Below are 25,993 nucleotides of genomic sequence, written 5' to 3'. Positions count from 1 at the left end.
TTATATGCTAGTTTAGATATGAAGTGGACTGTATTTAAAATACATGTATCAAATTGTAAATTCGTGTGTACTTACCACATTGATATTTTGTATCTGAGGCGTTAAAAAGTTTGATGATATTGTTTTCTTTCTTTAAAAAGTCAGGTTCAAGTTGTCTACATAATAGGTACACAAATATTTACAATTTAATCAAAAATGCTTTAAATATTGTTCACTTTATATCTAAATTGGCATTTAACATTTGAATTAATAGATAGGTAGACCGAATAACTTGATTTGATATAATGAGCGGTGGTGGGAAGGGACAAGCAAGGGCCTTGATATCTTAAAATTAGAAATCTATTTTTTTTTTACCTTTTAGAATGTATAAAATGATAAATTAGTAAAGATAAAATTGTACTTTGATCCTCTAAAATGATGAGATTTTAATTTAGACCTTTAAAAAATTATAAAGATTTGACTTATATAATGGTGTAATTACATTTCCCCTATGTACAACATTTATATTAAAATATTTTAATGTTTTAGAAATCGATTTAAAATCAGAACAATAATTTAAAGACGTTTGGTGGAATCAACTCAATGAAACATAAGTGACACTTGTATATAATAAAGCACATGCATCAATATTTGACATTTGTAATATTTTTATTTAGAATTTAGAATTATTAAATTGATTAAAAAATATAAAAAAAATAGTTGTGGATAGATGGACCAAACTAAAATAAATACAAAATGTGAAACAACATTCAAGCTTTAAACTTGTAAACCAGCCAAGAAAGCAACTCCAGTTGATGGTAACCATGATGATCCGTAGATAAATTGTTGGACTGTAAATTTACTTGCTTCAATCTCGGAAGTAATAACCCTATATCCCCGCCACCCGATTCGTTGCCCGATCGCCGCTCCTGGGCCGTAATTCATGTATTCACCGTAATATAGTGTATCCAGGGCGAATGTGGTGTTCCACTCGAGCCATCCCTTGGGGTGTACGTGATTATTCATGTATGATAACATGAACACAACCCTAGAGTACAATTTCCACGGACGCCCTAAGTACGTCTCAAAGCTACCGTTGGATGCGACGAGATCCGATGCTGGTAGAATCCGACATGCATGGATCGAGATGCCCGTATTCTGATTCGGGTCTTTTCGGTTTTGAGCAGTGATGGTGTTTTTCTGTAAGGCCATCGGTTTCCGAGCATAAATGCTACAGTTTTGGAATACCACGGCGGCGTTACCGAAAATGAAATCAACCGTCCCATAAATGTCACATTCACGGTAGAATTGCCGGTTGGAGTGAACATAGAGAGTGTCTTGGTATCCGATAATGTTACAACGGTAAACCACGGCATGATCTGCCCCGACACGAAGAGCCACCGCTTGGTGCTTAGCTGGTCCAGCCCAGTTCTCGAATGTCATGTCTCTTGCAATAAAACCGGCCCCGGTTGCAGCTGAAACAATCAATGAAATACATACAAGTTGCAAACATTAGTATATGGTCATTCAATGATCCTTAAAATACATAATAAATTTTTTATTTAAACTTATCCATATTGGAGACATCATAATTCAAAATCTAGAAATAGGGAAATGTCATTAAAGCTGATTATTTGACAATAACACATGCACAGCCAATAATGGTAGATAACACCGTGACCCACTTTCAATAATGTCACTATTTTAGCTTCAAATTGTACCCATAAACATAACATTTCCAATCATTTCAACACTTTCCTATTGAAAAAAACATTGTATGTATTTATTACATTTTTGGCACCTTGCAAGTTAATTTTCATCAATTCAACTTGTGATTATATATATTACAATTTTTTTATGTATTATGGATCCATTAAAAGTTCATTTTCATCCCAAATTGAATTAAAAAAAAATAAAACAACATTAAAAGAAACCCAAATTTTTTTCTCCAGAAATTTCAAATATCACCCCTTAAAAATTGAAAATTTTGAAAAAATTAGAAAAAAAATAATAATAGAGAGGATAAGGTGCAATGAACATTGGCTTATAGGAATCGCCAGTGCTTTTGTCCCTCTAGAATAACTTCCCATGTGCATGGTTTAAAAGGTTTTTGGTCCCATTTTTCTTTTTTGAATGAGGATTTAAAGAAAAATAATAAAAATAAAAGGAAAATTTTTTAGATTTTATAAATGAATTAAAAGCGTGACAAATGTTTTATAAATATAAAAAAATTATATTAATAAATAAATACCTAAATTTGTTGGTAAAATTCATGTATATGAAATAATTTTTTATAAATAAGAAAAAGGTAAAAAGAATTTACCAAAGGCAGCCGTGTGGAAAGTGGTGATGTTGTCAAAAATACTTTTTCCACCTGAAATTATTGTTTTACCCTTCCCGTCCCCTATGAACATCAAGTTTATTTTCTTTCTCCCCACCTTCAAATCCTTCTCTTCGTACCTGTAAATAAAATCCATTACTCAATTTACCGATTTATCCTTACCCCAAACTTCTAATTAAACTTATTATTATAAAAGTGTTTTTATTTTTTTATTTTAATACAAAATCAATAAAAACAAAAAATTAAACTTATCACAGAATGCATTTTAAATAATTTAATCTAATATAAAATATACTTAATAATGCATTAAATATGAATTTTTAAAAATATTATGGTGAAAAAATATATAAAATACATATTTATTAGAAAATTATATAAAAATCTAAAGTTTTAATTTAAATGTTAAAACTGAAATTAAAAAAAACTGTTAATTTTATATAAAATATGGAAAAAAAACCACTATAATATATAATTTAATTTTATCAAAACATAACATTTTTCACTTTTCAGTTTAATTAACGCCAACTTTTAATATTAAATTCGCTTTTAAACTTTAAAAGGCCGAAACGAAAAAAGGCTATGGTATTATATTCCTTATAACCCATAAATTTACCTTCCTGCCCTCACATAAATGATGATCCGCCGAGTACTATTCTCCTGCGCCTTTTTAATCGCCTCGCTGATCGTCTTAACGGTACCGTTTTTCGAGACGATTATATCAGCCTGGATCGCCGACACGGGAGTGTTCAACAGTACCCTCTCCTTCCTCCCTAGCCACTTCGGGAATTTGTCCTCGTCGACATTTTCTCCCGATAAATCGTCACCCGACGCCAGCAACCTCCTGTTCTGCACCGGCACTCCACCGAAATCGTCTCCGCCGCTCGCCGCGAAAATCGACAAGCAATTACTCACGAGCTCCGCCAAGTCGCTCAGTTTCGCCGCCACTTGGTCCTTCACCGTCCCGCTCACTCCCTCGAACCCCTCCGTACACGTGTCGTGGTTCGTCAAGGCCGCGCTCAGCCAAGTCATCACGTCTTGGGACGAGCTGCCTTTATAACCGCCGTCTTGCGAAGGCAAGACGGAGGAGAGAGAACGGGAGAGTGCGTCGACGGAATCTTCTAGAAGCTCGAGGCAGTCATCGAACGCTGACCGTACTCGTGGATCCATTTGAACGTAGGAGATCGACGCTGTCGTATAAAGAGCTTGACTAAAGTGCCGTAACGTCATATTGAACGAAATGTGGACAAGGTCTTGCTCACTAGCAGTGAGTGAGCCAGGGAACTCGAGGAGTGAGTTAACACAGAGACTCGGGAACCGAGCTTTACTACACGTCTTGGAAATAGCTCGAGTGGGTTTCCGGTGGATCAATACGCCTCCTCCACCGCCGCCGCCAACACGGTCGGCAGCTCCTTCACGGAGCACGATTGCAAGCCCAGCACAAACAGCTGACACAACGATCATTCCCAAAGCAATAACCGAAACGATAACAAGCCTTTTCTTCTTGTTTTCAGGTCTGGGTTCTCCTCCTTCTTCTTCACGTTGTTGCCGGTGATCACCGGAACTTTCAAATTCCGGTCGTCGGAGTAAGTCGTATCCCATTGATCTTTTCTATTTTTCAATTTGGGTCAGTAATGAGATAAAGATAAAAGCTATAAATACTACTACAACTACTTACATGATCATATATGAATGTTCATAAACAATGAGTAAAGTGTGTGGGGTTATATAAGAAGAAAAAATGGTGGAAAATTAGAGAGAAGAAGGTCGGTGTTGAAGGCTTATGTGGGCAACCATGAGCTGTCCTCTACTTTCAGCACTTTTTGGTTTTTGCCCATTGGTCAAGGGCATAGAAATTAAACTCCCATTGGAAAAAGTACGGATAAATTTCACTTGAGGTAATTAAATTATTAATAAATTTATATTTTAATCATTATATTTTAAAAAGTTATAAAATAGTCATTAAATAATTCGAAAGTTTTCATTTAAATTATCTATCTATTCAAAAGTTTTTAAAGTCACAAAGCTGTTAAGTTTTTTAAAACAATTAAGTTTAGCTAATAACCGTCAAACGACGATTCAATAATTAGTACAGTGGATTATAATCAATACGCTTTAACGAATACAAAAACATATCTTAGATCCAAATCGATTTGACAGTTAGTGTTAGAGATTGAAGATGAAGGTTATTTAAATTTTGATTTGTAAATCAGTGACGTTCAAAGCTATTTTGAGAAAAAATAATCGTAGAAAAGAAGGGAAATAATAGCTTCTGATTAATGCAAGCGGTTTTAATTGAAAAAGTCATATAATAATTTTAACAGCCTAATAACTTAAATGAAAACTTTTAAATAATTTAATAGTATATTATATTTTTTAAAAATGATTAAATCATAATTTCACTAACAATTCAATAATTTTGGGAGTAGTTTAGTTAGATTTCTCACTTTGTTTTACTTTTATCATCTTTTTGGATTTTAAAAGTAGAAGTTAAAAAAATATATAAATAATGATAAGATGCATTAAGGAAAGTATAAACGATTGAGATATGATTAAGGAATTAAGAAAGTTCATAGAACTTTTTTGATTAAAATTTTAGTGGATTTGTGGGGTTTTCTTTTCTTTCTCTTTTTCTTTTTCTTTTTTTACTCTTTTAAATGGATTTTTTTTATTGAAATTTTTATGGTGATTGGTGAGGGATTTTATAGAATGAAGATCTTGAAGTGGACTCTTTTGATGAATACTTTATATACAGCAGATTTGTTAGGTTATTTGTTTAGGTTCAAATGTTAGTTTGAAATTTGAGAAGATTTAAGAAAAAATATTTAATTTGAAAAATAAGTTTGGGCAAAAAAAATTAAGCTTATTTAAAATATGGGTTGAACCTGAACTTAAACATTCAATTGTTGAGCTTGGCATGACCCAATTCATTTTTAAGTTCATAATTTTTTATATTATGTTATTTTTATATGTTATGTAATTTATAATACATTAAAAAAATAAAATTATACTCTAATGTAAATATTAAAATAATGTTAAGACAACTATATAAAAATTTTCAATAATTAGAAAATAAAATTATTAATATTAAAATAAAATAAATATTTTTAAAAATATTTAAAATATAATATGGACGGTTCTAAAATAAATATGGGTTAATCTTTTACAAATATGAGCGAGCTTGGGCAAAAATTTAAGTTTATATTTCAGGCCGGGTTAGACTGGGATAAGTTTAAATTATATTAATATCATATTTAGACTCAATCCGACTTATAAACACCTCTAGGTCAGAGATAAAGTTGTAGAGAACCTTGATAAAATGCTACCATATACGACATGATGGAACCTAGCGTGGTTGTGTTTAAACTTAGGGAGTTGGTCACTGGACTTTTGGAAGTGATAAGAGTTAACACAAACCTATACAATGCGGATTTTCTCGGGATTTTGTAGTGGCCATGTGATTCGTAAGTTGGGCGAGATTTTAGAATGACAAGTCATTGTTTCGACACTCCTTTTGAGTGATATGGTGATTAATAAAAAAAAATAAAACTATTCAATCGATTAATATTAATTTCCGTCTCAATCAGTTTAATATAATTTTTTGAATTAATACTCAATTTAACTAATCTGACTGACACAGTTCAAATATGACAGTGAATTTTGGGAAATGCATTTTTAGATGAAGCGAACATGATTTTGTATAACATGTATGGTAATCAGGCATGTGAAATACTTCAAATAGTATAGAGATAATAGTTACTTTAATGCTTCACGGGGAAGAAAGTTAGGCTATATTTTCATTTTTCGTGATTAAAATTTTAAATTTATATTAAATTTGATCATTTGCTTTTTTAATGACATGTATTAACAATCAATACCATGATGAGATATGATGATCTTATATTTTTATAACGTAATAAAAAGTAAAAATTAAAAAGAAATATTTTAAAAAATTTACCGTACGTCAAGATATAAGGTTACCATGTGTCAACATGCTATTGATTGTTAGTGTATGTCGACTTTTTTTAACAGTGGCAACCAGGTACTTAAAAAAGTCAAAATCGACTTGTGATTTTCAAGTTTAAATACTAATTAAATAAAAAAATTAAACTTTCAAATAAATACTATATTAACTAATAAATAAAAATAAAGTTAGAATCCTTTTTTCAAAATTTTTGGTGAATTATTGGAACTGAAAAAGGGTAGATGAGGCACAATGAAGAAACAATAATTGTGCAATTGCTTAGCCAACAAGAATATATTAAAACACTTTCTTTCTTTCTTTCATGGCTTTGTCACTCGTCGTGCCATGTAAATTTTATAAAGTATGTCCTTATGCTCTTTGCTTCTCTTTGCTTTATGCCGCCCTCTTTTTAAGTAAAGTAATCAAAGCAATACTATAGTTTAGTGCTTCACGAAGATTACATATATGGTGCCCAAATAAGTAAAAATATAATGGAGGTTTTTATATTGAGAATTAGGGGTAAGTGTTCGATCGAATTAAGTTAAATTGAATAAAAATTTTTGAGTTAATCGAGTTGACAAGTCCTATTTTATCATTTTAATTCAATCTGTTCTTTTTTCAAATCGAAACAAGTGAAATTTTTCGAATTAAATTAAAAAAATTAAAATGTTAAATAAAAATATTGTTACAATATAACTACTTTTATATTAGAGCATATAAATTTGAAATTTTATATATTTGGAAGTTTTTTCAAAGCAAAATAAAAAAATAATTTAGTATGACAAACTTGAATCATTAATCAACTTATTTAGGTCCAAAATTATTAATCTAGAAAAAAATTTAATTTTTTAACTTTCTTTATATATTTTTTAGATTTTTTTTGAAATTTTATAATCTTTTTTGAAATATAGATTCTGGAATTTTTATAAATATTTTTAATTTAAAAAATTATTTTATTTTATTTTTTTAATTTTTGTTGAGAGAGATCAATTTCCCATTTTAAAACTTAACAGGGATCAAAAGAATATTTATACTAATCTGTTATTCGAATTATTTAAATTATTTGAATTGTAAAATTCAACTCGATTCGAATTCGAAACTCGAATTACTTATTCGAGTTGACTTGTATAATTCAAATAACTAGAATAACTTGATTCGATTAACTCAAAATTTTATTTTTTTCGATTGTTTCAAATTGAATTGAGTTTTGCTCACCCCTATCGAGAATTAGATTGCATTTTGTCCATTTTATTAAAAAAAAAAGATAGTTCTTGTATATTAGATTAAAAAAAAACAAATTTGTCCTATTCTTTTCTTTTTTTCATTTCTATTGTCAAAATTTGGTCCATGTACAACACAATAAGGTACACGTGGTTATTATGTGAATCACGTTAGTTTTTAACAATAGATTTGAATGAAATTTTTAACTGAAAATATAATTTTACTCTTTAATCTAACTTACAATAACTAATTTACCCATTTTTCTGAGTAAATAAGACAAATACAATCTGACTCTTCGTTTCCATAGTACTTTTACCTATCAAAATGCTTGAAGAATAAGAATTTTATAAGCTAACATATTTATAATAAAAAAAAAACCCTTAAATCACTACTCTTTATTTAAAGAAGCACTTATACTATTAATTTATATATTATTATTTGATACATAATTGGTGGAATTTCTTTTAATTGCACAAACGAGATTAAAAAATCGACATTTGTCTCATTTATATATATTTATTTTTTAAAAATATAAATTAAGAACACTAACCAGTTTTTAACCCTATTTGTTATATAATTAAAAAACCTATAATTATCTTAATTTAGTACTTAATTAATTGTAATATAATGTTTTAGATTATGCCTTCTCCAACATTCTATGCATGCATTATCAACTATTTTAATTATTATCCTTTCCACATCTTTCAATTTCATCCATTTCTTTTTCTCCACCTTTACAATATGTATGTAATTTAATTTTTTTTCATTACATTAGTTTAAAAAACGAGTTTTTTTTTTTACGATTCAACTTATTTTAATTAAATTATATTAAATAAATAATACATTTTTTTAATTTAAGCCAGCTGGATGTAAATTATAATTTCAACCAATAAAATATTTATTTTTTTAATATTTCTAAAAAAAATGAAACAAGCATCTTGGATCCTATGGGTAAAAAGCAATTTGCTTTTTCTTATGGACTGATATATTTGCTTAGTGGCGATCTTTAGACAAAAAAAGGTGGTGCTTATAAACAGACAAAATAAGATTTGAATAGTTTATCTGGTAAAGAGAAAAAAGGTAATGGCACGCAACCTTAAGGGAATTATTCATGTTTTTAAAATGGAATTAGTGGTAAAATCGGTGAAGTTATTGATCTATATAATCGATTTAATTAAAAAATTATTAAAAAATAATTTAATTAGTTCAATCTCATTCTCCTAATTGATGTTCTAATTAATTATTGATCTATCTGACTGATCTAATTTGGTTCCAATATCAGTGGTTAATACCCAGTTATGTATAAATATATATTAAATACATGAAATGGATATCTAACATACCTAAATCCTAACAATTAAAATAGTGGAAGCACTAATTATAGAAATTAAAAATAACACATAAGGATAATTTTAGTTTTTTAATTTTTTTTATTATGTTGGTCTTTAATCTTTAAAATTTAGTTAATTTATTTTTATTGAAATAATTGATTTGAATAATTAAAATTTTAATAGGATAGACTTCGTAACCTTTTAAAATTTACAGTTTATGTGTATTTTATTACTAATGTAAATATATTTTTTTAAAAATTATTTTTATAAATACACATAGACCACAATTAATATTAATCCGGTGAACTTTTTCATTAAAAAAAATCACCACTATTATCTTTGATTTTGCCAATGGATCATTTAGAAAAAAAAAAGAAGAAGAAAGGAATCAATAGGTTTTATGGGCTTTTTGAGCCCATCAATTAAGCCTCAGCAGAAGCCTAGAATTTTAAGTGCTTGGCCCAGGCCTTCAAGGAGGTCCACTTTTGTAAGCGACCCACCCATATCTAGCCACTATGTTCAAGGTCAAATTTTACTATTAGTCCCTATATTATGCATAAGTTATAGATTTAACTTCTTTATTCTAGTTTGGTCAGTTTTAGTCTTATTTCTTTTTGAACTCAGTTCTAACCAAAATCGTAGTAGTTAAATTCATTTAAGCTAAATTCTGTTATTAATTTTGTACTATGCGTAAGATTTGGATTTAAACTTTGTTCTTTAATTTGATCATTATTTTTTATACTTTTTTACTTTCGAAATTTCAGACATGTTCTTGACATCATTATCCAACACATATCCGGAAATAAGTATAAAGAAATCTCTCACAATTAAAGTACTTGGGAGAATCCTATATTATAAAGATTGGATCAAATTGGTCTCTCTATTATTATATGTATCAATTTAGTCCCTACACTATTAAAATGAATCAAATAATTCCAAATTGTAACATAGTTAACATTTACTATATAAAAAATGACTTGAAATTTATCTTTCTCAATTGTAGCTCAATTCCAAACAAAAAATTACATATACTGTATACAAAATCATAAAAACTTTAAAAATATTAATCCGTTCAAAACAATAATTGATAATTTTTTTAAACAATAAATGTTCTATTCTAATTTAACTTTATTTGATTATTTTTAATAGTATATAAACTAAATTTATCCATTTAATATTAAAGAATATATCCTATGAATAATGGGGACAGAACACAGTACTTCATGTCCTTTTAGTGTGTGCACACTGAAAGTAGAAAAAAAGAAGAAGCTATAATCAGACATAACCTTTTATTTTTATTTTTTTTACTGCACAACATTCAATCAAGGTTTAGCAGAAGCCCAGAGATCTTAAAGGGTCTTTATTACAAGGGATATATATTTTCTATGTTCCAATAAAATTATGAATACTCAGCCCAGGCCTTCAAGCTGCTTGTAAGCTATCAATCCATATTTAGCTACTCTCTTCTTATGCGAAGAACCCACAATTTTATGGGATACATATACGGTGGTTGGTACCGATCTTACCGATCAATATTTACCGGTTTTAAGCTAAAACCTATAGTATGATACTGGTTTGTACTTGACGATACACATCGTGTATCATAGATATTGATTTTATTTAGGATTTAGGATTTAGGATTAAAGATTTCATACATTTTGATGAACTTTTTTGAGGCCTTTTGACAACATGACCTGCTATAGTAGGAAGCAGGCATGTTGATTTGCCTTGATTAGTTTAGGTTCTTTTTTACTTTTGTGAAAATATTTAGTATATTATTGGTGAAGTTTTTAAACTCTATAAATAAAATAAAATTAATTAATTTGTTGATCTAATTGATTGGATCGATCTATTCGGTTCTATTAAATAAATCATTAAGAAAAATAGTCTAACTAGTTCTTTTTTTTTACCATTTAAGTAATAGTTAATTAAATTGACACTTTACACATTAGGTTTTGTTATACTTGACCAACAAAAGACATGTGGTAAGACCCGTGAATGGTTTGCATAGAATCTCTTGAAACTTCGCCTAAACTATTTATTTGTAACCAATTATTCAAGGACAAGCGAATTTACTTGTCATCTAACACTTTAAGGGATGACAATGTTAAAACAAGATAACTTACAACACAAACAGGTCCGCGCAACACATACCATAACAACAATTAACTTGCAACAATAGTGCTTGTTTGGCACCTAACCTCTGACTTGTCTGCACAACCATACAGTTTCACCATGTCACACTATGAAACAAAGGGCAATTCCATATATAAGACCAAACGCACAAGGGAACGGGTATTCTTTTCCAAGTCATTTTCTCCCTCTTCTTCCTTTCCTTTTTCTTTTTCATTGTCGACTCTCCACCCTATACCAGTGAATCAGACCTTATCCCCTAGCCTTCTCTTCTATCAACAAGTTCAAATGATATTAATAATGGTGATTTATTAAGGTAGATTGAATCAACTGCAGCTGAAACATTAACAATAAATTATATTTAATTTTAAATTTGATTAAAAATTACTCAAATTTCATAGAAATAAAACATCAAATTATTCAAATTTAAGTTTACATTAAAAATATTTAAACTCGACTTACGAGCTGTACGAGCTTCATCAAGTAAGACCCCCAACTAAATTCTATTTTCCTTTTTCAATCGAATAATCAATGAGGTAACAAGTCTTAGTGAATCATTATTTACACCCATTGGATCACAAAATAATCAAGTATGCCTTGTAATTTGTATCGAGTTCTTTGAATCATAGTGTTTTTTTTTAAATTAAATTAAATTAAATTTTATTTTAATTTAAATAATTATACAAACGAATGGGAATGTATCATCGATTAAACCCAAACTTTTATGCTACACTACAATAATCTTGTCATTAGTTTAAAAGATTGTTGATGAGCTACATTTAAACACCATTGGGTTTCATCATTAATCTTAAAAAAGGGGGTAAAAGCTTGAATCCAAGCTTAACTATTTTAAAGGGTAAATTTTATTTAAGGTTATTAAATTATTAGTAATTTTATATTTTGGTCATATAATTTTAAAAAGTTATAAAATTATCATTAAATTATTCGAAAGTTTTTATTTAAGTCGATGAATTATTCAAAAGTTTTTTATTTAAGTTACTGGGTTGTTAAGTTTTTTTTTTTAAGTCTGGATAGCGAGCTTCAAGCCACAATTTTGACGATTATTTCAGTGGATTAGTACCCATTGACGAGTAGAAGAATATACCTTAAATTCAAAACGATTTGACAATCAGTGTCGAAAATTAAAGAAGAAAGTTGTTTGAATTTTGATTCGTAGAATCGTGACGTTCAAAGCTATTTTATAAAAAAAAACGAAATGTAGAAAAAAAAGAAAATGAAAACTTTCGATTGGCGCAGGAAATGAGAAAAGAGAAGGCATATAACAACAATTTTAACAGCCCAATAATTTAAATGAAAATTTTAAAATAATTTAATAATAATTTTATAATTTTTAAAAATTAAGTGACCAAAACGGTTCAAACATGTATTTAAAACGGCAAACCCAAACCTTAAACAAGTTTAATTCTCAAGAAATTAAATCAATTTCGAGCTAAAATTCATCTTAGCTCTCCATCGACCGTGTTCTGAAAATCTAAAACCCAAGAAACGTCTCGTCATGATCGTGAGTCATGAGCACTCCTTCACTAAAACTTGTCTCCCATTGAGGAATTTCGTCGAACACGATAATGATAAAATAGCACAAGCAGACAAAAAATGCTAGAAGACGACAAACATCCACTTCAATATTCAACCAAGCAACAACACGTGCCCCATAAAAGCACATATCGATCACCCTTTCACAAGCCCTTTTCGATAAAAAGTTAGTCGGGACCCTCACTCCATTGTCCGATTTCGGGGCAGGTTTTTATCAGATGAGCTGCTCTGGTCCTTCCCCCCTCCCCCTTTCGAAGAGAATATTGCCATTACCATTCCCATCGCCATTTCCCTAAGCTAATGGTCTCAATATTTCTACAGGCAACATCTGTAATGGTCCCCTCTTTTTTGTCTGTTCTGCATTTACTAATTCCTTCGCTTAAAACAATCAATTATTGTCTTTTTTTACAAAGGGAATATGAGAAATCATTTCATCGAACACCTTAACTTCATTATTGAATCCTTCGTTAAAAAAAAAGAAGGGTTTTCAATTACGGATAGGATTCAACCATGGATAAAAAAAAAAGACGTTCTACATTCTTCTGGTGTTTTTCGATTTGGATATTTTTACGAATTAGATTAATGTGTGGTTTTCCGTTTGAAGTAAATTTTTTTTGGATAATTTTCATTATTAATTGATAATTTTTTGTTTTTATCACTTAGTTTTAAAAAATTAAATTTAGTTGGAAACATTTTTTAATTAGTGTGATAATAATTTTAGACATCGGTTTATATATATATATATCAATTTAACTCTATTTCTATATAAAACTATTAAAAAAATTTAAAAAATTCTATATAAAAACTCTAAATCCCAAATGTGTTGTTGTTAAAAAAGTAATATGTATAAATAAATAAATAAAATACGAATTGGGTGATGAAGAATAAGCCTTAAACTCCAAAAAAATGATGATGATGCACCGGAAGCTGCCAGGTAATTGCAACAACAAATCTCCACCATTGCCATAAATATTAGCTCTTCAGTATCAGGGAATTTGAATTTTTTTTAATTTTTAAAATAATTTTTAGTTTTTTTTATAATTTAATACAGAATTAGGGTCAAATGTAAGTATAAAAGTAGAGGATTAAAATTGTTATTATACCAACAAAAAAAACTGACCCAATTAATCACTTGATGAATAGTGATTAAATTGTAACTTTTTTAATTAAATAATCAAAATTAAAACTTAACTCTAATTGAGTGATTAATGTTGAAATTTTCCCAATTCTTTCCCTCCTCCTTATGCCCCAATTGGCAGTGCATGGAGCAATAGGGTTACTTACAAAGGAAACTACCGATAAATCTAAATTCATATAAAAATTGGGTATAAAATTCATTCAATTATTGAACTTTGTTTGATACAATAATTTTTGTCATTATCGCAAACGATGATAATGGACATGACTTTGATATTGGAAACTAAAGTACAAAAAAAAAATTATTACATCACTAATAGCAAAAAATTAGATTGAAGGCTTATGTAATAATGTTGCTAGCTTGAAGTAAAAATTCGTTTTTTTTTACACAAGGTTAAGAGTAAAAAGTAAAAAACCCTAGTTTAATGTTTATATAAAAGCATAATATTTACTCATTTATCATTTTAATCTTAATTATTTTTATTACTTTGATTCACAACATTCAAAATTTAATAGACAAATTCTCATTTTCCTTTAATGAGAGTTTTTTTTTTTCAAAATATGAAAAATCGAGAGGATAAATTTATTTTTTGTGAAAGAAATAGATAATTAAACACAGTTATTTAGTAATATTCAACGGATTCTCTACGAATAACTATAAACCCTCATTCATGTTAAAAGCCATCTTGATGATATAGTTAGCTTCCAAATTCTCTTCTTTGAGAATATGATCTCAATCTCATTGACCTATTAAGTGCTGAATTAGATGTTGATAAAAATACTTCTTAAATGATCTAAATAACCTCCATACTATCCATCTGAATCAATATTTTATCACATCACCTGAATTTCAATTCTTTACCTCTAAAATAACTGATACAATTCGAGAATCCCACCCTGAGAATTGACAAAAAAAAATTAAGAAAATGGGTGGGTAGGAACTCAAAACAAGAGCCTTTAAAGTCAATATCAAGTGGTTTTGTTGAGAAGAACTCCCATGAAATAGAGGCTTGCATCCAAAAGGCAAAAAAAGAATCCAAAAAAAAAAAAAAGTGGCATGGTGCATTGGGCCATGTAAGAGAGGGTTGAAATGCAAAAGGTCCCATTTTACCTAAAAAAAACAAATTCTACAATTCCATTTCACATTATAATGACAAGAAACAAAAGGCACTATCAAACAATCCCCTCCAGCTGTTTTCTTAAACAACTCTCTCAACACATTTCTCATTCATATTTTTCTGGTTCCAGCTCTCTAAATTCCTCAATTCTGCTTACTAAGTTTACCTTTTAATTATTTAACTTCAGAAAAAATTAGAAAATAATTTTTGAATTATTTGAAAACTTTCATTTAAGTTATTGAACTGTTAAAATTATTTTTGTATGGGTTTTTTTATTCACATTATTTACACCAATCGAAAACTTTTCTTCTATTTTTCTACTACAATTTTGTATTTTGTTCATGAAATTGATTTGAATATCACGACTCCGTAAACCAAAATTCAAACAGTTTTTTTCTCCAATCTTCAACATTGATCGTCAGATAAACTTGAATTTAAGTTATATTTTTCTACTCGCTAATGAGTACTGATCCATTGTACCAATCGTTGAATTAGGGTTTGGAATTTACTAACCGGACTTTAAAAAAAAACTTAACAGCTCAATTACTTAAATAAAAATTTTAGAATAATTCAACCACCATTAAGTAACTTTTTAAAATTAAATAATTATTTTTTTGTCAAACATTTTTGACAAATTTTAGTATCTTTAAATGCAAAGTTATATTAAAATTTATTACTGTAATAGATGCTAAAGCTACCCAATAAAATGTGTGGATTCTTTTTCACCTTATGCCTCCATTAACTTTCTTTTTTACTTTTTCCAAGTCAACTAAGTGGATTTTGGGTATTCACAAGAGGCAAATTCCCTTCAATTTCAATTCTCTTCCTTTGAAAATTTATGGGTTTTTCTTTTTGCATTAAAACCATGAATTTTTTTGGGGGTCGATTCAATTAATTATACCCATTATTTTTTTGTCTAATAAAACAAAATTAAATTGGATGGATTCAACCAGCTGGTGTAACTAAGACATTCTTCATTATTCTGTCAGCTAAAGTCCACCAAGAAAATTATGCCGTCCGATAAAATTTCGCCACGTGTAGATATCTAATTGGTTTCGAAGTATTACTCCGTGACAAAAACGTCAACTAAGTGCAACACATGTAAGTCAAGTGTTTTTTTTTTGTTTGGAACCATGCATACCTATATGCAAGTCGACTGACCATAATCATTTTTCTTTACTTCATATCAATATTAATTCGGTAAAAGTATGTTGAAAACCTTATATTAAGAAATAGATTTTATTTTATTTTATTTATTTAAAAAATAAGTAAATTAATCTTTGTACATATCAAATAGCAAACAGAAGTACATAAACAAAATGTGAGCATATAGTATACATGCACCAAACAGTTATACATGACATGCTGTTTACACCTCATGCTAACTTATAATGACTAGTTTTTATAGTAAAAATTGATAAAAATTTTAACAGAAAAACCCGTTTGCTCTTTGACCTTACATGCATAGACTAATTTGCCTATCTTTTTTAGTAGAATAGGGCAAAATGCAATCTAATTTATAGTAAATGGGCTCTGTGGTACTTTTACATATCAAATCTAATCTTGGTAAAAGTACCATAGAGAACCTTATATTAGGAGTCAAATTACATTTTGTCCCATCTACTAAAAAAATTGATAAATTAATCCTTGTATGTTAGATCAAAGAGAATATTGACCATTTTGTTAAAATTTCCATCAAATTTTATTATTAAAAAACAAGTCCATATACGTCAAAATAAGGCACACGTGGCATGCCATGTGCAGCTGCCTAATTATTCCATCAACTATGTCAATTTTTAATAGTAGAAATGGATAAAATTTTTAACAGAAATAACCAATTTACTCTTTGATCTAACATACAATGATTAATTTTCTTAATTTTTAAGTACAATGAATAAAATACAAATTGACTCCTAAAACATGGGCCTCCATGATATTTATATACATACTTATGTATTAGGGTTAATGTAATTTTTAGCCATTCAGCTCAACAAGTAGGGTCACTTTGTTACATGTATTTTTTTTTCAGTTTTGTACTTGAACTTAGTAATTAAGTTTATTTTAGTTCTTAAACTTTGCAATTAAGTCCACTTTGATAGTATTGAAATGGAATAGGAATGTACATATATCAAAATGGACTTAACTGTTGAAATAACTCCATGTAAGAACTCACAATTACACAAGGTGAGACTCAAACTTAGTAATAATTAGTGACATTAGGTATAGTTTACCCTAATTTATATTTAATATTCACTTTGGAGTCCGCCATAAGAGTTTTCCTTACAATTTTGCCAATGTACTACTGTTTGGTATTTTAAGTTCCTTTGTACTGTCACAGTAGTCATCCAAAAATGGATAATACGATATATGGTCCCTCACTCATTATTGTTCTTTTTTAGAATAAAAGAAAGAAGGATTTAGTTGAAATTCTCCCTTTACAGCCCAACTCTGTATTAATATTCAACACTTTATGAATCTTTTTTTTTTTTCAAAAGGAAAAAAACCTGAAAGCTATTTGACGAAACATTGAAACTGGAACAGAACTTGTGAAAGTGAAATCCTTTTTTCAGTGGGTGTTTCACTGTTTTTTTCTGAATTTTTGTCTTTCTCTTTTACATCTTAGATACAACCAATGGCCACTAATTTTAATGTTGACTATTTTCTTTTATAGAAATTTTAAAAAAAATTAAATGTTAAATTTTGAGTTTAAATTTAGGGTAAATTACAGTAGACATCATTTAATTATGATTTTTTTTGGTCGCATATTATAAAAAGTTATAAATTAATCATTCAATTATTTAAAAAAAATTTATCACCAGTTGTTTAATGTAAAAATGAAACACCCTAATTATTTGACTAAAAAATATATAATTAAATAATTAAAAAATGATTTTGTAACTTTTAAACATTTTAACTATGTTGGAGGATGGTATAGTTGTACTTATGTCCACGTAGGCATTAGACGTTGGAGTTAGCATTATCGCGGGTGAAATTAGGAATTCTGAATTGAGATCAATTATGAAATTTTGGGTTAAATTTGTAAATTATGAGTTTAAAGGTCTTAAATTGTTTTATTAATTTTTGAAAAAAATTAGGACTTGATTCAAGGTCTTGAATTACGATTTGACTTAAAAAAATGAATTCAAGGTCCAGACTTAACTTGATCGATTCCTAATAATTTTATTATTTAGAAAGTGATAAAATACTAAATATATATTTCTATATTATTATTAAACTTAAACTATAAATATATTTATTAAAATTTGTATAATTTCTTTATTATATTTTTAGTTCAAATTTCACCGTATGTAAATTTCTTTAAATTTTATATAAAACATAAAATGATAAAAAGACTCTCATAGTAATATAATTTATTTTTATATAAAAAATATTTTGATCATTTCCAAATGAATTGATGTTTAATTAATTTTTTTCGACAAAATCTAATTTAAATAAAATAATCTCATTAATTATAAAATCTATCAAATTAAACGAATAAATCCAATAGTTTAAAACAGAATGTCTACCGTCAATCCACCGTTTTATTTAAAACAATTCCATCATCTCATATGCGAAAATTTGTCCCAAGAAAGTGACAATCAGCTTCAATTTTCTGCAAAGCTTGAAGAGAAATTATTATTATTATTAAACAATTAAAATGAAGGGATTAAGAAATTATAGGTAAATTGTAGTTAATGTCACTAAATTATTAATAAATTTAAATATTGGTCACTTAATTTAAAAAAGTTATTAATGATCATTGAACTATTTAAAAATTTTTATTCAAGTCACTGGCTTGTTAATTTTTTTTTTAAATTTGGCTAGCAAGTTTCAAGAGACGATTTGACGGCCAGTGCCTATTAATGAGTAGAAGAACATACCTTAGATTTAATTCAATTTGGCGGTCAGTGTCAAGGATTAGAGAAGAAATTTGTTTAGATTTTGGTTCGTAAATTCATGACGTTCAAAATTGTTTCATGAAAAAAAACTAATTTGTAGAAGAGAAGGGGAATGAAAGTTTTAGATTGGTATAGATAGTGTGAAAAGAGATGGTCACACGGCAACGATTTTAACACCTCAATGATGTAAATAAAAACTTTCAAATAGTTCAGTGATCATTTTGTAACTTTTAAAAATTGAGTGATCAGAACATAAACTTACTAATAATTTAGTAATCTTGGGTGCAATTTACACATAAATTATTTAATTTTTTGTTGCTATTGCGAAACCTAAATGTGAATTGTTTGAAGTTTTATCCCATTGCTTTCAGCTCGAATCTTCTCTTGTTTTAAAAGCAAGGGCATGTTAATTGTTTTTGGGGGAAGTGAGAATACTTTTTTAAGAGGATTTTAATTTTTATCGATCATAGAAATATAATTTTACCAGTTTACTAGTATATATTTTTATAATTTTTAAAAGATTAATTTTTTTATTAATTTTAAGAGGTCAAAGTATAATTTTATTTTTATTAATTTAAAATTTTTAAAAAATTAAAAGCCTAAATAAATAAAAATCATTTTAAAGGGCGAAGAACATTGCCAGCCCTACTAATTATGCTCCCGATTGTAATCATGTTTATGTAGGAAATAAAGTAAAATAAATAAAATATTAATAGTTATGGTTTAATTTTGTCCAGGTCCATGTACTTCTTTGGACTCCTGAAATTTAGTTCATCTCTTTATAATTTCGAGAATTTAATCCTTCTATTTATTTAATTTTAAAATTAAAATTCGATTGATAAAATTGCTAATAAATTTTCATTAAATTTGACGAGGTGACACTCTAATATACAAAGTTTTGGTTTAAACAGGGGCAGTAGAATTTGATATTAATTAAACTTATCTTTCCTCATTAAACAAGTAATTTAACATTTGATGTTACTGTTTCAAAGACAGGACAAAAGTAGGAAAAACTATAAAGAAAAACATACAGTCTTTGTTAAATTCAATTTGGCAATGTGGAGAAATAGGGCTAACCAATTTGATAGAGAATTTGAATAATCTTTTTTTATCAGAATCTATCCATCTTTTTTACAGCTATTTTTTCATCACAATATATATATATATATATTGATTCAATTTCTTGAATTTGCCCAGACGTTTCTAAAATTTTCATCGAAGGGATAGAATATTCAACATGCTTTATTTTCAGGCTCCATGTTTTTTTGTATTTTTGTATAAAGATAAATTCAGTCTTTAATATTCATATATTTTATAAATTTGCTCTTATTTTTTTTTGTTGAGTTAAATTTAACCTTTAATCTTTAAAATAAAAGTTTTAAAAAGACTAAAACGTAAAAATTTTAAACATGGAAACCTATATGCTAATCTACGTGTACTACATGCTAATTTTTTAAGTTTTTATGATTTTTGGGGATTTTTTTTATAATTTTTAGTTATTTGTTGACGTGATAGTACTATGTCAGCATAGAGTGCACATAGATTGTCACGAGAGTTGCCACATCAAAATCGTCAAAAAACTAATATTTTAACTATGAAATGTTAATGGTCAAATTTAACTAAAAAATAGTCAAATTGACAAAAATATAAAAATTGAGAACTAAAACGTAATTATAAAATAATATATATCGCATTTAAGATATGTTAAAAATAATAATATAATAAGATTGGGTTTAGGGTTAATGACGGCTGAAGCTTATCTTAACAACTATTACATGTTATATTATTAATATGGATCTTTCTGATTTTCATCTCAATTATGTTTTGACCGAGAAATAAGCACATTTATTATAAAATTAGTATCACAGGAAAAGAAAATATTTTTTTATTAATAAATTTATTATTTAAAATAATTATAATTATTTATTAATTTTATAAATATCAAATAAACTGGAACACATTTTAATTTATTGTCTTTAGTTTTTATTTATACATTCGAACTCAAGGATTCATTTTGTTATTACAATATTTAATCTCACCGTTATTATTACATGAACTTTAATATAATATGTGCAATAACGAGAAATTATTTTATGAACTATTTTCACCACATCATTTATGGTCTATTTCTAATTATTTAATGGCATTTTAATAAATTTTTTTCATATCATTGACACATAATTTTAGTAATTTTTTTACCTTAAACTCTGAACCTTAAACCTGAACTCAGAACCCTTTTAGGGTTCAAGGTAAAAAAAAATTATTAAAATTGTTGAAATGTCATTAAATAATTAAAAATGAACCATAGATAATATGGTGAGAATGGTACATAAAATAAGTTCTCATGCAATAACATACACGAATTTTAATTTTGTATAATTTTATATATAAAAATTTTATTCACTAACAATATTATCGTATTAGTACCATTTAATGGTTTAAATTATAAATTAAAACGTAAATATACATTATTTGTGGCGAACAAAATAAGGTAGGCGTAGGATAAAAACAGTAGAAAAAGATGGAAGTAGGTCAATTTCAGATTCTCATAGCCTGTGATTTTTTGTTTTTTGTTTTTAGAGACAGATAATTAGAACCTTAGATTAAGGAGTATGATTTTGATTGATTTGATTTAATATTTGAACCCACAGCCACCAAAAGCAAACAACTTGCTGTTTAAGTAATAAATAAATAATTAAAATAATATTAGTATCAATACTAGTGCAAGTGCAAGTAGCTAATAAAGCCCACAACAAGTTGATTTTTGTTGACGGATTTGACCTGCAACTTGAAATCATATTTAATATCCTTTTTTCTTATCATTCATCTTTCTTTATTTTCAAACTGCCAATGAATTGGATTCAACATTACATAATACCAGATATATACTTTCAGTTCTTTATTCTTTTGAAAATTAGGAATTTAATTTTTATATTTTTAAAATTCAGGTTTAACTATTAATATTATTAATTTTTTATTGTAATATTTTAAAATAAAAAATTACTCACTAGGTAGTTATGTAATTTAAAATGATATTGTAATTAACTTGAATTTAACAAAAAAAAATATTAATAGCGTTAGTTGTTGGATTTAAATTTTGAAACGTAAGAAATAGAAAAATTAAATTCTTAAAAATATAAATATATAGATTAAATTCGTAATTTTCGAAAAGTACAGAGACTATAGACATATTTTAACCTATAATATAATATAATCAAGGGAAAAATTAAGAAATCGATTTAGGGGTGAAATTGAATAATTTTGTTAAAAATTAAAGTAGAATTTTACTATAATACTAATTTATAATTTTCTAAAAGTTAAGTATATATAAATAATTTTTCTATTTTGAGATTAAGGTCACTTGACCTTCGTTCCCCTTGATACAATACAATAAAAGTATGAACTTATTTATAAATATAATTCAAATGCAAGTTGCTTATAGTGTATAGGTTCTCAGGTGAAAGTTGCGGCAAAGGAATATATATATATGTTAGAAATTTTCCATGTATAAATCAGTAAAACATGTTATAATTAACCTGAATTTATATTAAAAAATGTAAATATTTAAAAAAAAAAGTAAATTATTGAGAGAATTTAAATTCTTTTGAAAAAAAGTATTATTTATTGGGTCATCAATTGAACTTCCGATAAAGTTTGTCTCTTATCTCCATTGAAAGAGTTTTTAAAGGTTTATAGAGGAAGAGTGTCTCAATTGATGGAGATATGCTAGCAATGGTACCCTACTTGCATGTAAGTTCCTTATATCTTTTAGATTGGTGATTCGAGTCTCTCGTGCACAAGTGATTTACATAATTACTATTATGTGTTATATTGATACTTATCCCGTGAACCTTGCAAGTTGTATCTCTATTAGTCAAGACGCTCACCTATGTAAATACTTCGGGGCTCTCAACAAAGACAAGAAACAGAGCTTCACCGACTAGCTACTCAATAGAAAACACTTTGAAAACATTGTCCAAAAGAACTGTAAGTTCCCTCAACACAACTAAAGGCTGATGTACTGTTAGAACATGAGTTCCATGCATTGTCACTGAACAACAATATCACATTTTATCATTAATTAACTAAAAAACAATGGACAACCTGTATATAAATTCTAATAACTTTATCTAAACACAAACTCTAAAATTAAAATTTTATATATAAATCATAAACCTTAAATCTTAAATCGAATCTCTAAATTCATTATAAACCATAAACTATAAGCTTGAAACTTGATAAAAATTTATAATAATTATAATTAATATCTAATTATATTGAAATAAATTTATTCATACATGTATGTGTATGGGTAAGAAAACTAGCTTATTTAAAACTCCAACATTATATTTTTGTTTTATCCGATGATGATGCGTCGTTGGCAATTGTAAAGGGGCAAGGGCCTGGCCCTTCAGAAAAAATGAAAAAATTTAGTTCATCCTTTAAGAATTAGTCCCAAAAATAATAAAAAGAAATTATGTTCAATCTTTTAAAAAAATATAAAATCATAAATTAATATATGATAAAATTATATTTTAACCTCTCAAAAATTTATAATTCGATTTTAGTCTCTTCTAAAAGAATTTTTAAATTCGCTATTACTGATATTCACTGATACATTAATAATACATCAAATATTAATTTTATAAGTAGAATGACAAAAAAATTTATGTTCGAGTTTTGATTGACACCCATCTCGATTCAATATCCAGACAATCTCTAACCTTATTCGCTACGATAAAAATTAAACTGAAACTCAATTAGTATTTTGTTATCCATTACTTAGGATTTGATTATTGTTGCTTCCCTTTAGCCTACAAATTCTTATTAGGAGCTGTAAAGTTGATTACTTTCCTTAAAGATATGGCTTGCAAGGTTTATCTTGATGGATATGTTTTTTTCAGGTTCAAATCAACACTCACATTAGGCTTCTGTTTATATTGCATGCTTAATTATCATTTTATGATAATATTAAATATTTATATTTTAATATTACTTTCTTTGATTAATCATTTCAATATGTAATCTATTAAAAAAACAATATATCATTTGATATATGAGTTTGATATTTTTTATTAACGCGGTATTATATATATTTTGGTACGTAATAGTATTTAATTCGAATTTTAAAGTTGATCTGATGACAATTAAATTCTAATATTATTAGCTAGTTATGAATTATGATCAAGTCAACTCTAAAACCCCAATCAAATACTAGATAGTTAACAATGTTGCCTTCAGGTACAAACATGGATGACTTTAGGGGGGCCCTGAAATGGAAAAATTGTCTCTTAGTCCTCAAATGATAGAATTAAAAGTTATTATATGGTAAAATTACACTTTGGTCCCTTCAAAAATAAAAAGATTTCTATTTAGTTATTTCAAAGTTGATGAAATCATAAGTTAATATAATATAAATTTCACTTTACCCAAAAAATTGAATTCACCCTTGACTATAAAAAAATATATAACATTTTTTAAATATATATAGCACATTGAAAAAAAAAATAGTACATTAAAAAAAATCAAATGTAACTACAAAATTACATATTAAACCTTAAAAAATCAAAATAAAATTTATTTTGAAATTATATTAATACAATATTAGGCTATGGAAAAATGCAAGTTGGGAAAAGATTGTGGACAGTCCATGAATCCATATGATTGGCACATATATTTGTCTGTTTCAAACATGGTATAATGTCATCTTTGATTACAAATTAAAGTGAAAAAAAGACATTATGAAAAGAAAGATGTAATAATAATATATAACATTAGCTTATTGTGTCCTTTTTGTTGCTAAAAGCTAATCTAAGTGTTAATAAATTATTATATGTAATATCACTTCATGGAGTATGTGAACTTGTTAATAAAATGCTTATTTACCAAATTCAACCTCAATTTATATGAATTTTTTATTTAAATATTTATGCGGGAAAATTTGTGTAGTTTAAAGTTTAATTTTAATTTAATTATATATATACGATGAAATTTGAGTTTTAAATTTATTGAATATTGAGGTTTATTGTAGTCAGTATTATTAATCAAAATCTTAATAAATAAATAAAATATCTAGAAACATGAAAAATAATTTGAATTATTATTTGGTATATTAGCGGTATAAATTTCAACTCAATAAGTAAGATTGAGATTTTGTCATATATATTATTTATTTTTTAAATAATTTTAATTATAATTTAAGGACATACTCTGTTTGTGGAGTTAAAACCTTTCACTACTAATATATCAAATAATTATTTTTAAATAATAGATTATTTTATTTTTTATTGCTAAACTCTAATCCAAGTGTTAATTATTATCAATTATATGACTTTTGGAATATGTCTATATATATACACATGTAAGGTTGGGGTTTGAGAACATGAAAATGTCACCTTTTAAAAGTAAGTAATAATTTTTTATTAAAATAAAAATAAAAATTGAAATGTAAATCTATTAATTTTAAAAATAATTAAATAAACTTAAGAATTAAACTCATAGTTCAAAAATACTTGAACACAAAATTATTTATTTTATTGATTAAGCCTTCAAATCAGTTGTTGATTGGCCTTTGCTTTTAAACAATTAAAACTTCCCATTAAATTCAATCTAAAATTTTATTTAATTAAAACAAATTTTCTTTAAATTTATTTTTATATTTTTTAAAAAGGTTTAGAGAATTTTCTTTTAAAATATAATAGATCAAATAAAGTTGAACCTTGAGTAAAGCAAAATCCAAGGATGTTTGAATCAGGCCTGTTAATATTGTCGATTTGATTGGAGTATACCGATTCGAAGAATGATTTTGAATCAGTTAGATTAAAAATCGATATAGACTGGTTGAATCGAAAAAAAATCAATTAAAACAAGTTTTTTTTAATTTTTAATGATGTTTTAATTAAATTGATGACCTGACAAATTCAACAACCAATTTAATTAAATAACACTAAAAAGATATTTCATTATAAGATTTCTTTTTAAATTCAAATTATGGATTCTATAAGTATTTTTATTTTATTTAAATCAGAATTAAAAGTTAATTCTAAAAAAAAAATCAAGAATTCAACTCAGACAATTTAAATAGTTGGCTTTAGTGTTTAAAAAATAAAAAAATAAAAAAAATATTAGTGTACAAATATTTTTTACTATTTTAAAAAATAAAATAAACTGAATTGATTTAAATTCAAACTCGACCCATAAACACCTCCGACCCATTTTAATTCTAGAGCATTTAAATATGTATAAGATATAAAAAATATAGCTTTGCTTTCTTGCCTACAATAATTGCAGTGATACTGAAGCAAAGCTAAATTTATTTT

The 25,993-nt window shown here is 26.9% G+C and overlaps 1 protein-coding gene across 1 annotated transcript; it reads right to left on the bottom strand.

The window, feature by feature from the left end:
* Positions 1-687: 687 nt before the first annotated feature.
* Positions 688-4,263, bottom strand: LOC107924268 (probable pectinesterase/pectinesterase inhibitor 34). Its single transcript, XM_016854628.2, has 3 exons — positions 2,934-4,263; positions 2,303-2,439; positions 688-1,454 (listed from the first exon to the last, which is right to left on the bottom strand). The coding sequence occupies exons 1-3, from the start codon at positions 3,917-3,919 to the stop codon at positions 757-759; spliced, it is 1,821 nt and encodes a 606-aa protein (XP_016710117.2). The 5' UTR covers positions 3,920-4,263; the 3' UTR covers positions 688-756.
* Positions 4,264-25,993: the final 21,730 nt, after the last annotated feature.

This window comes from Gossypium hirsutum, chromosome A11 (genome assembly GCF_007990345.1).
Source record: "Gossypium hirsutum isolate 1008001.06 chromosome A11, Gossypium_hirsutum_v2.1, whole genome shotgun sequence".
Classification (NCBI taxonomy): Eukaryota; Viridiplantae; Streptophyta; class Magnoliopsida; order Malvales; family Malvaceae; genus Gossypium; species Gossypium hirsutum.
The sequence above is the reverse complement of the archived record's forward strand: the minus strand, read 5'-3'. Positions and strand labels throughout refer to the sequence as shown.